General features: G+C 37.2%; 1 protein-coding gene across 3 annotated transcripts in view; it reads right to left on the bottom strand.

The window, feature by feature from the left end:
* Window positions 1–337: 337 nt before the first annotated feature.
* LOC117414230 (protein CFAP20DC-like) overlaps window positions 338–17338 on the bottom strand; it is a 58879-nt gene continuing 41878 nt past the window's right edge. For all 3 annotated transcript variants that reach the window (XM_058999720.1, XM_058999722.1, XM_058999721.1), the window contains exons 16-18: window positions 15096–15157; window positions 2463–2557; window positions 338–669 (exon numbers count right to left, since the gene is read on the bottom strand). In XM_058999720.1, coding sequence (XP_058855703.1) covers window positions 554–669; window positions 2463–2557; window positions 15096–15157 — 273 coding nt within the window. In that variant the 3' untranslated portion in view covers window positions 338–553. The remainder of the gene's footprint in view (window positions 670–2462; window positions 2558–15095; window positions 15158–17338) is intronic.

The raw sequence follows: 17338 nt of genomic DNA, 5'->3' as shown, positions 1-17338 counted from the left end.
AACAGGGACACATTACGGTTGGTAAACTGCTGCTCAACAGAATTTAGAACTGTTAATGCTATTTTGTATGCGGCAGAAGAGCAAGTATACTTGTATGTTATATATTGAATTTAATACTTGGAATACTTGTAATTCTGTTCAACAGCATTAATGCTGTACAGGTTTGTGACTGTGTTTGTTTTTTAAACTCATCCTGCTTGTCCCTTTTAGGATGACCAGAAAATGGGTTCCCAGTGTAAGTCTGATACTTAAATGTATTAAAAAAAGAAAAAGAAGCTTCCCTGACTGAAAATGATCAATCAATAAAAACATTTTAATTGTTATTGTACAGCAAGCAAATAGACAGTTACAATAAGACAAACCAAAAACTGAACCATAACAAACAAATTCCATCACACACTATAATACAGTTAAACACTGCTGTTCAAATGAAATGATATATTTTACAATACAATAATTCAATTAAGAAGACCAGTTTCTGAAGAACACAAAAATGTTAATTGCATTTTTTTTTTTTCATTTACATTTTTAATCCATCAATTTATTTTTGTATTTATACTAATTCATAGTACTTTCCAGTTTCTGGGTCAAAGTAGCAGTTGAGACAAGGGTCATACAGTAAAGTTAGAACTTCATCGTCATCGTCGTCTACGTTATGCTTCTCATTCCCTGCAATAAGCAAGGAGTATAAAGGGTTAAAAGGTTCAGCTGAAAGCCCAATGTACCATGTTAAAAAAAACACAGGCAAGAAAACAGTACATGCATTACATATGAATATATTGGTGTGAGAAGACTTTAAGAAAACAGAGCTTGCATAATATTATAGTTCTAGAAGTGCTTCCTGGTAACCGTACCGGTGCATGGCAAAGTGACAGATGGTCAAGATAGAGTTTTACCAGAAAGCATCAAAGTTAAAACGGAAAATGCCATAGAGCTACAAAAGCATGAAAATCCAGCCAGTCCCATGGCATTTAACAGCAGCTTTGAATGTGAAAATGAGTGAGCGTGACATCCAACAAGAAATGTTTCGGAACATCTCGGTGTATTAGAAAGATGGCAAGACATTTACATAAATATCTGAGAAAAAAAAAAAATAGTGATATGTGCTGCCAGACAAGACCCAGACGTGAAAATAAAATATATGATTGCACTTACTCAAGGGAATATATTGCAGCTACAGTACTTTCATTAGATACAAATGCTATACATTCACCCTTGAAGTAAGATTTCAGCAGGATTGAACTGTTTTTATATAACACACAAGAAATTAAAATCTTGCACAGTTTTGATTATTTACAAAGCCAAGTTCTGTGTTACATTCGATAAACTCTTGTCTTATTTATTTAAGTCATAATACAACACAAACAAATCCTTGCCTGGTGGATACTTTAAACTTCCATATGTCAGTGAGGTCTAAAAAGAAATATATGAGGATTGTTAAAACTGAAAAAGGACTCTGAAATGCAAAAAGTATTTAGAACTTAGGAGTATTTAGGAGGCTGTGTGGTCCAGTGGTTAAAGAAAGGGGCTTGTAACTAGGTCCCTGGTTCAAATCCCACCTCAGCCACTGACTCATTGTGTGACCTTGAGCAAGTCACTTAACCTCCTTGTGCTCCGTCTTTCGGGTGAGACGTAATTGTAAGTGACTCTGCAGCTGATGCATAGTTCACACACCCTAGTCTCTATAAGTCACCTTGGATAAAGGTGTCTGCTAAATGAACAAATAATAATAAGAACAACAAAATGTTTTGTGGGGAAGTTTCTTCTAACCTAAACACTCAATAAAATAATAAACTTTTCAATCCTTCATCTCAAAATAATGTTTGGGTCATAACCAGTGAGATCCACTAATTGATCCAGCAAAGGAAGAAGATATGCATTGAACCCAATAGCCCTTTCATTCATGACTGCAGAGAGAACTGCATGTGCTGTGGTGTTTATTATCACCTGGATTTGGAACCTGTGCTAGTTCAATTGCTGGATTTATCTGTCGAACTTAAAACCTTTAGGGTGAACTTGCCCACTGGCTTAAGGTAAGGAGACCTCCCCAACATACAACGCAGTGACCCGATGCTCTGCTTGTTTGAGGTTGCATGCCTTAAAAGACCTTCCAACTTGTTCCCTGCATACCTATTATTATTATTATTATTTATTTTATAGCAGACACCCTTATCCAGGGTGACTTACAATTGTTATCACGTTATTTTTACATACAATTACCCATTTATACAGGTGGGTTTTTACTGGAGCAATCTAGGTAAAGTACCTTGCTCAAGTGTACAGCAGCAGTGTCACCCACCAGGGATTGAACCCACAACCCTCCGGTCAAGAGTCCAGAGCCCTAACCACTACTCCACACTGCTACCCCTAGACAACCTCAAGCTGTTGCAGCTGGAGTCGAACCAATTAAAAGGTTTGCAAATCTTGTGGAAGGCGCTGTGTGTGAAAATAAATGAACATACCTGTTGAAAACCCTTTCTTATGTTGGTGGATGTTGCACTCTCCCATTTGTTGGCTTGGTGGAATAATTGGAGGACTAAAAACATTCAGCCAGTCCCTGCAAAATATAAAACAAATTTGTTATCGAGGATAAACAGTAAAACAGCAGGCATCGTAAAGAATGTAACTTCCATCTATAAAATAAAAATACCCAATGCCTGTATATTCTGTATTATTGTTTTGTTACATTCACTGTCAATGTAATAGTCTCATTTTTTGTCTGAATATGGGCTATTGTTTGACAGTATCAGTATTTTCAGAAAATGCATTATTTTGTTAACAGAACCCAATATACCATAATCTTATCACATATCTGATGCCATTTTAGATATCTGCTTCTAAAGTCTTCAAGTAAGATTTCAGTTGGTTATTCGACTTGGCTTTCACAAATCACTCCTAGCTAAAAGCAGAGATGGCTTTTGAAAGAAAGATCACATTACATTTGCGCAAGTTTTTAAAACAACATTACGTGAATTTCTGCCGACTGCAAAGTAGGCAGGGTAAGTGTGACCTGGATATAAAGTGTTCTGTTTGAAATCAACATTGGACCGATTTTAATATTTGTGTTTGTTATATAAATATCTGAAGACATATTTCACTTACAATATGTTGATTTGGCTTCTGTTGTAAAGCATTTACTGGCACTTTTCATTTTGGCACTAAAGTCTTTGATGAAAGATCAAATCAGCTTGTGACGTGCCAGTCAATTGGAGGAAGTTATATATATATATATATATATATATATATATATATATATATATATATATATATATATATATGCCATATGCTGATCCCTGCTGTTTTGGTACTTTCTGCTTTTTAAAACTTGGCCATGGTTAGTTATGAACAGCTTTCCTCAACATGCCTGCTTGTTGTGGGCTGTATATATTAGTCAGGTCCACAAGGTACAGTGGCTGGTACACTGGGGAAACCTGTATCATATTACATTTTTAATATTTAACGTTTTAGATTTGTTGTTACATTGATCTTGGGAGTAATATATATATATAGATTGATTTGCTTTATTTTTTTCAATTCATATTATTTTTCAAAGTTTGCAAGCAGTCAATGAGTGAATAGTCTTGTGAAAAAATACTGCATCAATTAGCTTATTTGATTAAAGACCAGGCAATAGATGGTTAGGCCATTGTTTGAAACATTATAATGTTGCAGTTTTTAAAGACTGCAGAGCTATAGAACAAATGCACTGTTGTACTCCTGTGGAGCCAATGCCACATGTATTCTGCCTGAGGAGTATTGTCAGCAAATGAGAAGATGTTCCTATTTCGAGATGATACTATACATCTATCCTGCTCACCCTGGAGTTTTACAGAGAGCTCAGAGATAGGAGGAAGAGAATGACAGAATTAAGTGAATTTCCTGCCTAAAACAAAATAAGCACAGTGCAATATTATCAATTAGTTAGTTATTTAGCAGACGCTTCTATCCAAAGCGACTTACAGAGACTAGGGGGTGAACTATGCATCAACAACTGCTGCTGCAGATTGCATTATTTTGCACTTGTGGCATTCAATCATATATTTAGGGCTTCTGATTTTTGGTGTTTTACGCCAGCTTTTATACTCTACTTAAAGAGTTCAATTGAAATCACAATGATTAGATGGGGAAGCACATTTCGGATAAAATTAAAATACTGTAATATGTCTGATTTATGCAGAGCTAACAAGGCGATTGTTTAGAGACAGGAACTTCATGCTAGGGTACTTTTGAAATCAAATAATAGAGAATAATACAACTTTTAAGTTTGTTAAAGAGCAATAGATTTCACTTATTTCATTTGTAAATGTTCTCATTCTGTATTTTGTGACTACAATGACAAATGATTTGTGGAAATACAAATTGTTTAAATATTATGACCAACTTTTTGATTATAATGCTGTATTAATGTTGTAATCGTTAAATACTGAAAGAAAATGGTAAAATAGTTGACAAACACGTTGACAGCCTTTCTTACATCTTATGATGGAGTATTTTAGAGTTCTGGAGGAAAGTAAAAAAAATTGCAAAAAAAGCTTGAAATAAATCAGTAACTATGGATATGACGCATGGATTACTTGGAAATTAAATTATATAAATAATAACAATTGGCATTTTCTTGACTTTAACTTAATATTTTCCTACAAATGAAAATGTCACTGCTACATAACTGTCTTTTCAAGAAAATCCTAATGTTTTATATATAAAAAGTCATTACAGTAACATGCACCATCTTGTTGAAACATTCAAATATTTGAAGGAATGCATATGTGTTGGTATAAAACACTGGATTATAAACCATTAGACAAAGTCAAACACCCCTTCCAATTCATCCTCACATCTTTGAATAAAGGAGACCAAGCACTATGATCAATATACTCTGAATGCAGGAAATGGTCAATGAAACACCATTTTTGATGCTAACTGTCCTTGACATGCTGGGTGTGAGTTGGGTTTTTCAAGGTCACATTGTACAGGTTTTTTTTTTTTTACAGCTCTATCCTGTCTTTGAGGTGACTGCTCTCACCACATGTAGACGTGTGAGATCTCCTGAGGTAAAGCTTTGCTACAGCAGGAACTTGCTTCAGTTGTTTTTCGTCTAGCACGGCTGCTTTTTGTAAGGATTCTGATGTGTGCTCTTTCTCTTGAGGCAGTCCTTTTACAGACAGTCACACAATTAAACCAGTCCAGCTTCCGACCTTCCTCCACAACTTCCCAACCCATCTGGACTTAATTGTAATGTAGAAAATAACAATAATATTTAAACCAATATTAGTCAACATCTGTATAGAAGGATCATCTATAGTGATCTCTATGATGAATCATGGGGTTTAAACTCTGTTACAACCACAGTGCAAAGTCACAAAATAACTTTTTGGGTGGCTCATTGAGTTTGTTTTAGAAATGGGCTGTATTGTTATTCAAATATGCACTGATATGTATGATTAAACAGTATTAAATGACCTTTTATTAGAACATTTAAAGTATCAATTCAGCAGTAAATATTTTTGTTCAGCTAGTCTCAGAACCCAATGATGCATCAAGCAGTGTCTAAGATCAATCTGCAAATTCATAAAGGCAGCAAGCATTTTGTCAGACGGCTGGCATTACATTTAAACTGTACGTAAAATGGATTGCAGTGTGTTTTTTTCATTCTTCTGTCCTTTGACGATGCCTCATCACTTTGAGGCCCGTTTCTCTCCTGCTGCTCTTGCTCTTGTTCTAATACGATCAAAATACCTTTTTTGACTTTTCACAGGGGAAACAGAAAACGAAGAGTTTAATATGAATTATTTTCGGAATAACCTTTGATGGGACCTCAGATCAATCCAATCTGCCCTTCACCTCTAATAAGGCTATGAAAACATGTTTTGGTAAAATTACAGATTAAAAAAAGATAAACTTTTAAAATCAAAATTTTAGCAAATGTGAACACTGATTGAACACTGTACACGTGTCTAATAATGGATAAAACAAGATTTTATTGTGCTCCCTCAATGTGGCTTTGTGTCACTTTCAGCACATTTTTCATGGTGAGCTTCATTTTGACTGAGTAATCTTTTAATCTCTTCTCGCCTCTCTATAAGGGTGTCAGTCACGGGCAGGAGCTCCCTTTTAAAAATCATTGCATTAAGATGCCCCGTCCACAGGACCCTGCCAAAAGAAATGCCATGACAAGCTGCCTCTACATAATGTACAAATATGTAATTCAAGCCCTAATGCCATTTTACAAGGGTGTAAAGCACCTCTGATTCAAGGGGTAGTTAGTTAGTCCCACACGAGACACGTGTGAATCCCTCATTTTCCAAAAATATTGCTTAATTTACCTTCTAGACCTATAAGGTTTGGCTTTGAATCCAGTTCAAGTTACAAATTAAACAAAGTTGAGAATTGCAACTTATCCTCAGGTCTACATCACAAAATGTAATAATGTGTTTCACGCAGCAGTCTGGCTGGCTATCTCTGTTGGTAGAGCATGGTTCTGAGGGTTGTGGTTTTGTGTTTTCCTTTCATTTTCAAAGACTGCTGTTTTTGTTAAATCAGTGGTCTTATTTATAAAAATAATAATATATAGAGGTTGATATAAGATCTTATATGCAATGCAAGACTTTCGCATGGAGGCAAGTGGTGCAGCGTGATAATTCACTAGTATGCTGTGTTGGTACTCTATTCAAATCCAGCTATTTCCTAGGAATTTTTTGTTTTTTTCCACGAAAGTGAGATGGCGCAGTGGGCTAATTCACTTGATTGCTGTGCTGTTCTCCTTGGAGTGCTGGGTTCAAATCTGGCTGATTTATTCCTTTATTTTTGAAGACTTGGTTAATTTACCTCAAGTCAATGAAAAAGCACTCTCTCCTATGGAAGTGAGATGGCACAGTGGGCTAATTCACAAGCATGTTGGCCTTGGAGGACTCGCTAATATGTTGTTCTGTTCTTCTTGGGGGACTGGGTTCAAAGCCAGGTGAGTTCCATTCTTTATTTTCAAGTATTTGGATAATTGGAGGCTTTGCTATGAAAGAGAAATGGACCAATGCTATGTTGATCTCTGCAGTTCAAATCGTTCACTTTTCCTTTGTTCAGACTTAAGTTAGTTGTCCTTGTAGTCAATGAAAAAGCTCACTCTTTCACAGATGTGAGATGGTGCAGTGGGCTAATTCATTAGTGTGCTGTGTTGTTTGTTTTGGGGGGAATGGGTTCGAATCCAGGTGAATTCCTTCTTTTTTTCCAACAATTGGTTAAGTCCCTATATATTCAATGAAAAAGTAGGCACTTCCACTGAAGTAAGATGGCACAGTGGATTAATGTGCCGGTATGATGTGCTGTTTTCCTTGGAGGACTGTGTTCAAATCCAATTATCTTTCCTTTATTTTAAAATAATTTGATCTTTTCCTAAATAGACAATAATTCACTTGCGTACTATGCTGTTCGCAGAGTAAGTTCAAATCTAGTTGATTCCTTGTTTCAAGTACTTTCTTCATTAACCTTAAAGTCAAAGAAAAAGCAATCACTTCAATGCAAGGGAGATGGCACAGTGAGCTAATTCACTAACATGCCATGTTGTTCCTTTTGAGGTAATGGGTTCGAAGCCAGGCGAGGTCCTTCCTTTATTTTCAAAGAATTGGTTAAGTCCCTATATATTCAATGAAAAAGCAAATTCTTTCACTGGAGTGAGATGGCTCAGTGGACTAATTCGCCAGCATGCTATGCGGTTGTGTTTGGGGTACTGGGTTCGAATCCAGCAGATTCCTTCCTTTTTCAAAAAATTGGTTTATTGACCTTATATTCAGTGTGAAACAAGATTTCCTGTGGGAGCTGGTGGTGCAGTGGTTACGGCCACTGCCTCCTCTCCCTGAAGACGGCGGTTCGAATCCAGTTCCCGGTAAGTTCCAGAGGTAAGTAATGATGTCGATTGTAAATAATGATGTCAGTTGTGTTTCCACAGATGAAGGAAGGAGGAGGTAGCAGCAGCAGTGGTGGTGGAGGCAGGAGAGGAGAGAAAGGGGGGGGTCTGGCCCCCCCGCCTGGGAGGAGAGTGGCAGGTTGGGGTGTTGCTACCTGAGCGAAAAGAAACGTGACCAAGTGTTGTTTAGTTTGAGTCCCCTTGAGCATTCTACAACTGTCTTAATTAATAGGTGGTCTCTTTTACTATCATACTCAATAAACCAACATATTACTGTGTATTATGATAGTGAAAGAGACCACCTATAAATTAAGACAGTTGTAGAATGCTCAAGGGGACTCAAACTAAACAACACTTGGTCACGTTTCTTTTCGCTCAGGTAGCAACACCCCACCCTGCCACTCTCCTCCCAGGCGGGGGGGCCAGACCCCCCCCTTTCTGTCCTCTCCTGCCTCCACCGCTACCTCCTCCTCCCACCACCATCTGTGGAAACACAACCGACATCATTACTTACAACCGACATCATTACTTACCTCTGGAACTTACCGGGAGCTGGATTCGAACCGCCGTCTTCGGGGAGAGGAGGCAGTGGCCTTAACCACTGCGCCACCAGCTCCCACAGGAAATCTTGGTTTCACACTGAACATAAGGTCAATGAACCAATTTGTGGAAAATAAAGGGAGGAATCTGCTGGATTTGAACCCAGTGCCCAAAGGTTGAGCAGCACAGCATGCTAGTGAATTAGCCCACTGCACCACCTGGCTTCATGTAAGTTTAGCAGTCTAAGTTTGTATATGAAATTAACTTCCTTTTTCAGAGTGCACACACAATTGCAGTGTTTCATGTCACTGCAGAGAGGAGGGATTATCAAACCCAAACCTATTACACAGTAGGTCTATGCAGAAATAATTGTACTTCTAGCAGGGTTGACACAGTTGAAAGTTTCTTCGTGTTGAAACAGTAAAAGTTGGATGCTTTTCTTGACATTCCATTATGAAGTAAACTTTCATACCCTCTACTACTGTACTACCTCCACTTTGAATTCATTATTACTGATGAAACAGCATGTGCAACAATCCTTCCTAAATAGGCAAAGTTAACTGCTGTTCAGGTGTCAACATGCCTTGGCATTACCTGCAACCACTCGGGCGTCTGTGACCAAAGCAGGAAAATAACCTTGATTTATGGGCTTTGCGTGAGTGAAGTGAGAAATGGGTTTTAAGATCCCAGGAAGGGAAATGGAAGATTATCAAGGAAAGCTACCCCTTTAGAGGAAGGGCAGCCATTATGATCAAGGACAGGCGAAGGATCATGAAAGGGCTTTAAATGGTTTTAAGTAATAGTTGAAAGTTTGAAAAAAGAAGTTATACAGTATGTTTGTGTATGTGTACCTGTGATTATTGCTTGGTTATTTAGAATAAATAGAGTAAGCATGTTGGTGTGTGTTGTTGTTTATGTATATCTACCTTTTTAGGGCTTGTTATTGTTACTGTTATTGTTTTATTAAAACAAATATTTAAAGAAAACGAGATAGATAGTTCTTAGTATTTGTTGAAAAAGGGTGTATCACATGCTTTGTCTTTCCAGATTTTTTTTATATATATATATATATATATATATATATATATATATATATAAATACATACATACAATGCTCCAGTCCAAACTACTGAAGAATTGTGAGAAATATATAGAGTTATTTTGAAATGGCGCCCCTAGTGGTTAGGATCTTGAGCTGCTAAATCACTTGCTCGGTTGGTGTGGGTCTGGCAATAAACAGGGATGTCCAGAGGTCTTATTCTTTAAACACCGGTAGCATACTTCTATTCAAGGGGAGAGGCAGTTCATTATTTGTTATGTGACCTCTACCAATAAAGACATGGCATTGCTTCTCATTGCACAACAGCGAACCCTACTGGCCAGACACCGAGTGGATAAAAAGCAGGGCTGATCTCTGTTCTCCAGGATCGGTAGCCCGCCCACCTCTGCTCTGGATTGCTCTGTGTAAAAGTCATTCTGACCGTCACATTTATCTGCAATTATAAAAGATCTGCAAGGATGAAAGATTGTCAGTTCTGGCTGACGGATCGATAAATAAAAGGGCACTTGAGCAGAAACAATGTTTCTAGGGTGTCAAGCTTTGTGCAGATGCTTCCCCTTAGATGGACTGCGTTGATGCACTTCCATAGTCACTTAATGTTTATTAGGTGCTTCACTAGAAGTAGAAAAAAAACTAGAAGTTAAGACTATTTTAGAGGAGAGAAACTGGAAGTACAAGCAACGTGTCATATTATGTACAAAAGTATCTTCCTTTCCTATAATATAAATCGTAAAAATAGTAAATGTAAAATATATGCTTTCTGGCACTACTGTACAGGCACATGTCTTATATTTTTTAATTGATTGTGACCAATTATTATTTTTATTTATTTTCCCCCAATTTGGAATGTCCAGTTATGTTTTTTTTCTCCTCACTGCAGAGGGTCCCCACACAACACAGACGTTCTGAGGGCGTGTGAGCGTCCTCCGATCTCACAAGCCTAAAGCCAGAATCGCTTTTACACCGAGCAATCCAGAGCAGGGGTAGGCGGGCTACCGATCCCGGAGAACAGATCAGCCCTGCCTCTTATCCACACCCTTGTCTGGCCAGTAGGGTTCGCTGTTGTGCGATGAGGAGAAGCAATCCCTCCCAGTTTCCCCGGGAACGTCAGAGACAGTGTGAAAAAGGGTGCATCACCCCAGCAAAGTTCGGCCTCTTTGCACAGCCTGGACGTGAACTGGTGCCGTCCAAGCTGTGTGACTCATCCTGCGATCCCAGCGGCAGCGCTTTAACTGGATGAGTCGCTCAGGGACCCATTTCTTATATTTCTTTCACCTTAAATCCATATCAGACTGCTTTTTGTAATTGATTTCCATACACACAAGCAATTATTTTAAACCTAGTCATATAAACTACACACATTGATAAACATTAAACAAATATTTGTTAATACATCTGAGACCTAAAGTAGAAATCCAGGTAGTAAGTATGGTACACTAGCTGAGGTGCTCATTATAAGAAAACACAAGCTCCTCAGCTGTTCCTATTATCTAGAACTCTGTTCAGGCACAGCTATAGATAATAGGATATGCAGGATATTACAAGGTAGCAGTAGACTTAGATCAGATGTATTATGTTTATAGAGGCATTGTATTAAAATTGATGTCAGGAGTGCCAAAGCCTCCAAAAAAAAGAAAAAAAATGTAATGGATTAATGAGACTTGATAGAAAAATATTTTCAATTGTGCACATAATCTGGCCAATTAAAAACATAATATTGTGCTTAAATTAAACAAAGAAAAAGCAAACGCTATGAAGAGTTTAATGGACTCTGGAGGAAAATTTGTTTTTCTCAGTACTTTTACTGAGCCAGAACCACTTAAAGAGATCTAATGCTTTTCATCATGTGAAATAATTTACTGAATTTAAGTTCAAACGAACAAACAAACAATAACAGCAGTTCAAACACCCTGTATAAATTAGTAAATACATTTTAAATGATAAAATAAAAATAACGGAAAATAAGAATTACAAAAAAATAAAAACAGGGACACATTTAATTTTCAGATTTTTGCATTATCCAGAGGCAAAAGACAGTTTGTGTACACACCATAGTGCCAGAACAGTTTGAATCCCAAATGACCCACGCACAATTGTTCCTTTTTCACACAAATAGCTAAAGCTTGGGGCTGCATTCATAAAGCATTAGTATGCTGGTGTGTGCCCTGCAATATTATGCATTTATTAGTGAGATAATGCTTTATACAAACTTATTTTTTCCACTGTCCTATATTATTTGTGTACAATGTAATACACAGATGTAGTCATATATTAATAACAAAGGCCCACAGGTATACATTGCCAAAAAGTATAAGACATTGTATGAAAGTTAACACACATAAAAGTATTTGCACACAAAACTAATATTATGAAAAATAAAATAAGGATATGGTTGGAAGTAAAACCCAATCAAAACTAGCAGATCAACAATACCTGTTCAGGCACAGGTCTAGATTATAGGACATGCAGGATATTACTAGGTAGCAGTAGACAGATCAGATTTTCTATTTATAGGAGGCATGGTAACATATTTACTACCCTTAAAATCCTGAAAATTATCCATCTGAAATCATTCTTTTAACAGACAACCAAGGGGTATTGTTCCAGAACATGTTTCTAGTTGGTACAAGGGATTTTATTCAGTTATTCACTTTTCATAATAAAGCTAAATTACTCCTATTACTGCCAAGAGTGCCATTTAATTCCCTTGCTTCACACACATGCACGCAATTCAGTTTGAAAGGAAGACAGCACGATGGCAGCAGACCCCTATCTTACAGTGCTATTGATTAGATCACATTGTATTAAAATTTGCATCATCAGCCATATACTTTCGACTCCTGGCTGTCAACTACAACTTTAATCCACCTGTGAGGAGGCTCAATTAGTGGGATGTGGTGCTCTGTAGAATGATGGCGCTCACACTTAATTACAAACAACAACCAACCACAAAAAAAATAAATAAAATCAGATCCCAGTAAAGGGAAAGTGTTCGGTATTAAAGGACTACCACTTATAATCAGTATGTGATCCTTGAAATTGGTGCAATCTGTGTCAAGCTGACTAAACATGCAACAGTACTTTGGAAGGTGATGCAAGTGTGTTGCTCCCAACAGACCAAGCTGACTGCAGGTCAAGTTCATCAGATTAACATCATTACTTCTACATCACTGGAATCTGCCCAGGAGAGGCAGTGACTGGCAGTCTACCACCTGGCATTTATATGCTTATGCTTTAATGTGTTTAAAAAGTCAATTTAAAATGGCAAAATTACCTTTTTATTATAATAATTGCATTAAATTGTACTGCAACAGCTTTTCTTTATTTTTTTATTTCCTCGTTCCTACTTGTAGATTGGCCAGAGATGTGTACTAAAAGGTGCCAGCTCTGACCTTTCAACAGGCTCTTTGGGGGATCACGCATTGATAATTAATCTGTACTGGTATCTGTATTAGGAGTCAAGAACTGAAACACAGATGTAGTTGCAACTAAACAAAGTTATCAATCTTTAAAAGTAAATGTTAGTCGTGAAAACCACTGTGCACTGAAATGCATGGTACAATACCTAGAATAAAAAGAAGCTTGAAAGAACTGGAATGATGTGCCAGATAACATCAATGTGCCATCACGATTTTTTCTTTATTCCATGTTTTTTTTTTTTTTTTTACTTTTGTTTGTTTGTTATAAACTAATAAAAAATAACTGAGAGATGCAATTCATAAATTGCTGACACTTTATTGCTGTTGCTTCATTTTGGGAAACACAACTTTATTATGTTCCCTTGCTGTCACCTACCCTATAGGACAGCAGTGTAAGATATATCTTCACCTGACACACAGTAAATAACAATACGATTACCAGATACACTACTGTGCGAATGAAAGGCAGTTTTGTCAACAGGAGAAGCAATAAAACCAGCTGCTGTCAGTCAGCTTCACTTTGTGACCACGGGAGTCTACGTAACTGGAATCTAATCCTGTCAAATCCGTGTCACAGATCACTACAATCTCTACAACGCTGTCTAAAATAAATCTAAACTGTCTCACAAAATACCAACCACATATAGAAATAGTTTTCAAACTACAAGCAAAAAGATTATTTATGGTTCTGTACTGTATAGATCTACAAACACTAATATCTCTAAATGTTACAGCTACTATATGTGACAAAGATCTTCATAAACATAAGGGGGGCTACTCAATTGATTTAAACAATGTTGTTTTACATCTTTTTTACTCACATGAACAGTCAAATTTTCATAGCTTTACAAATAACTGAATTCTCAGTGGCAGTATTTTGATCTGTTTATATCAAATGAAAGTAGAAATCTTATCCCCACACATAAAACCCCCCAGACTCAAACACATAACTTTTGTGAAGTTCTGGAAATAACTCAGAAAAGAATGTATACCAGTGCATATTTAGAATAAAGAATATTCTGTCACCTCATTTCCAACAGTGTAATATATTGCATATTGAGTGAGTTAAGCCATACAGTTTCCAGGGTGGACTGGGGTCAGAATCTATGAATTACTAACATGAAGTTGTCAATATTGCAACTGGAAATCAAAGCTGCAGTATAATTAAAACACAAAATAATATGCTGTGTAGACAAAACTGTCACATTTTACAGCAGGTTTTACATTTTATATCACAACAGCAACACACTTCAGAGTTTTCTCTCTCCTCTCGTCAAACTCTACTCAGCAGTGATACTGCTATGAGAGGCAGGCCAGTACACTGCACAATGTCTTCTCTAATGTAGTCATGGATTGGTGCTGGACTGGCAGACCTGCAGGCTGACTCTTTTTATGCAGTGAGGGCAGCACATGCAGTGGCAATGTGAGCCTCCCTTTCCCCAAACCACCCTTACCGGTTGAGGGGGAATTTTAGTCTCTCAAGTTTTAGAATTCACAATTTAAAGCTTGTTTGTGCATTACATTTTAGCATTTCAAGTATTTGTTTATTTTTAACATCTGTATAGTTGCTGAAATCAAAGCCAGAGTTACTGTCAGGAAGGCTGTATTTCAGCAAATCATTACCATAATAAAATAAACCAGCTCTGACAAACAAGCTAACAAATGGGACATTTCCAGAAGTAAGGACTTTAGTTATGTTCAAAGTGTTTCTTTTTATTAATTTTTTTTAATAATTATTATTATTATAAATCAAATAAGTGGTGCAACAATGGGAAAGTGTACTTGAGTGTAGAGGGGGTTAAGGTTAGCATACATCTGAAAAAGAAAAGGCTTCATGCTACAGCTCTGCTTCTTCAACTACCATTGCTTAAATATATTTCCCAACAGCACCTTAGAGGCCAAGCTGCTAAAATAGGATTTTTTTATATGTAAAACCAAGGTACAGATATTTTTTTCTTCATTTTAATGAACAGATATCAAAGCATAAAAAAAGCAATTGAGGTCAAAATAATCCTGATCCCCAAAGTACACAACTAATACTGTCCACTAATCTAAATGTGTAACGTCTTTAATAGAGGGCAACACTGCAAACACTGCAGAATACAGTATTGCTATGCTACAGGAGGAATGCTACTGCTAACACATTATTATTGTCAGTGATGAAAAATAAAGTCCATACCGTGGGTTGGAATGTGCAGATGGGTTCATTTCTTTCTGATAGTGATGGCCTTGATTGACAGGCTGTGAAAGATAAAACAAACAAGATAATGGTTTTGCAAAAATGGTAGCATACCGCATTTCAAGGGATCATTTTAAAACATCACACTGTACATACTGTTCTACTTTTCTGTCCCACAATTACATTATTGTTTGCTTGCGTGTGCCGTCAGTGCTGCAAATTTGAGGGGAACGTGTATAGAATCTCACACGCATAGGGCTGCGTGTTTGAATGAACCTGGAAACATATTAAAATAAATAGATTTCCAGCCAATGTATCGTCCTCGCCTCTTGCGATGCTGGACTACATCTACAAGGGAAATTTGCTGGAGCCTAACCTTAGTATTATTGACTTGCGTTTGCCTTTGACTGTGCCTGTCACGGTAGCGTCAGGAGAAGCTTTTCTTGCCTGAACATGAAATTAATAAAAAAAACTATTTACTTTTAACAATGTCGCAGGGACGTTTGACTGGATTAGGGCAGATATCGCTCATACAGATTTGCCGAAAACTGGATTATTCAGTTATAATTGCACTTTCACTGCGAAAGCATGAAAGGTTCCTTTCTAACTGTCTCTGCAAGTGTTTTTTTGCGATTGCTGTAGTAAAATGCAAGTCGTGGTATCGCAGTATTACTGATAAGAATAGGGAATAGGGGCCCTGGAAGTCTTGCATGGGGCCACTGTGTGACAAACGCCGCCACATGCTGCATGCAATGTGAAAAACTTTTAATACAGAGCGAAAACTAAATAAATAAATTACCAAGATTGTCAAAGAAGCCACCTGGAGCCAAATTCAGAAAACAGAAGAGGGAGAGAAGAGGAAGCATGTCAGCTTTCTCAGCAGTGGCAGAACTGTCTGACAAAGGTCACTGACTAGGACAGAAGCTCGACAAGAAATTCTCTGTAACTTGCCAATTCTCTCCATCGAGCAGACTTTAACCAGCTCAATAAACCTCAACACTGTAATATACGAGATTGCGAGTGTTAAGGCTAGGAGAGTTCCTCTGTAAATGGGTCATCCTGTTGGCATTTCAAGCTGCGTTTTCATCAGGATTTTTTTTTCTATAATGATTTAGTTACAGCTTGACTCACTACTGAAAAGTGGCAATAACAAATGTTCTTTTTGCTAACTGTATAGATAGAAATATGATTTTATGTCTTTCTGAATATGCTTCATGCCATTAAGTCATTGCAGTATGGGTGGGAGGGAAAAAACGGGAGGGGGCGAGGGTGGAAGTGGGGGGTGCAAATATGACTGCCTGCCCCGGGTGTTAAAATGCCTAGTTACAGCTCTGCATAGCGACGACACATGCCAAAGTACTGGTAACCTGTGCTTCAGTTCAAAGCACTTCCTTGCCGGTTGGGTGATTTCTTGTTCACAATATTGTCAGAAAACTAACTAAGATTTTCTGTTCTTCCAGAACTATGTGTGAAAAATTATATTTATGCGACTTCCACATTGCCTTAACCTGCCGCTTTTATAAAACAATGAGATGTTGAACTGAACAAACTAGGCGTGCTCCTCTCTGCTCCATTTCCCTTTAAACTACTATAAACACCAGTTGATGTTATCTGCTATTTCAAATGTTGGATTTAACACTGACTAAACACACGCATACGTTTTGTAGTCTATTCAACCGATGTAAATGGCAGAAACACTATCTAGCTTCAATACTTGCGGACCAGCATACTTGCTCTTTAGTATACAGTAAAACACATACAAAATAATAGATTCAAATGCACAGCGATTGGGAGAGGAGAGTGTATGTTCTTTTAAATGACACTCAAGCAAACATTTAAGTATAAACGCTGCCCAAAAGCATATTCCATAGCCTTGCTAAATCGAATGTAAACTAAGAGACATAAACAATATTAATACTAATCAATATTACAAGGCACTTTAAGTATTGAAATGTATTTTAGATATCTTCAGCAGATTTTAGTATACTGACTTTTTCAGGCCTGTCTAAGGGTGGTGCTGTTGCTGTGTTTTACTACCACCTTCAACAAACTTAAAAATGTGCCAGCAACAGGCATTAGCTGATTGTAGATGAAGAAACAAAGGCCCTGATGGGTTTAACAAAATAAACCACACTGAGTTGTCTAGCAGAAAAGAAAATTTTAAATATGATTAAAAGTTGTGTTAAACACATTATACAATCTATAAAGAAATGCCTCAGCTTTGCCTCACACACACACAAAAT

Source organism: Acipenser ruthenus, chromosome 25, assembly GCF_902713425.1.
Source record: "Acipenser ruthenus chromosome 25, fAciRut3.2 maternal haplotype, whole genome shotgun sequence".
Taxonomy (NCBI): Eukaryota; Metazoa; Chordata; class Actinopteri; order Acipenseriformes; family Acipenseridae; genus Acipenser; species Acipenser ruthenus.
This window is presented reverse-complemented; position numbering and strand designations above follow the sequence as displayed.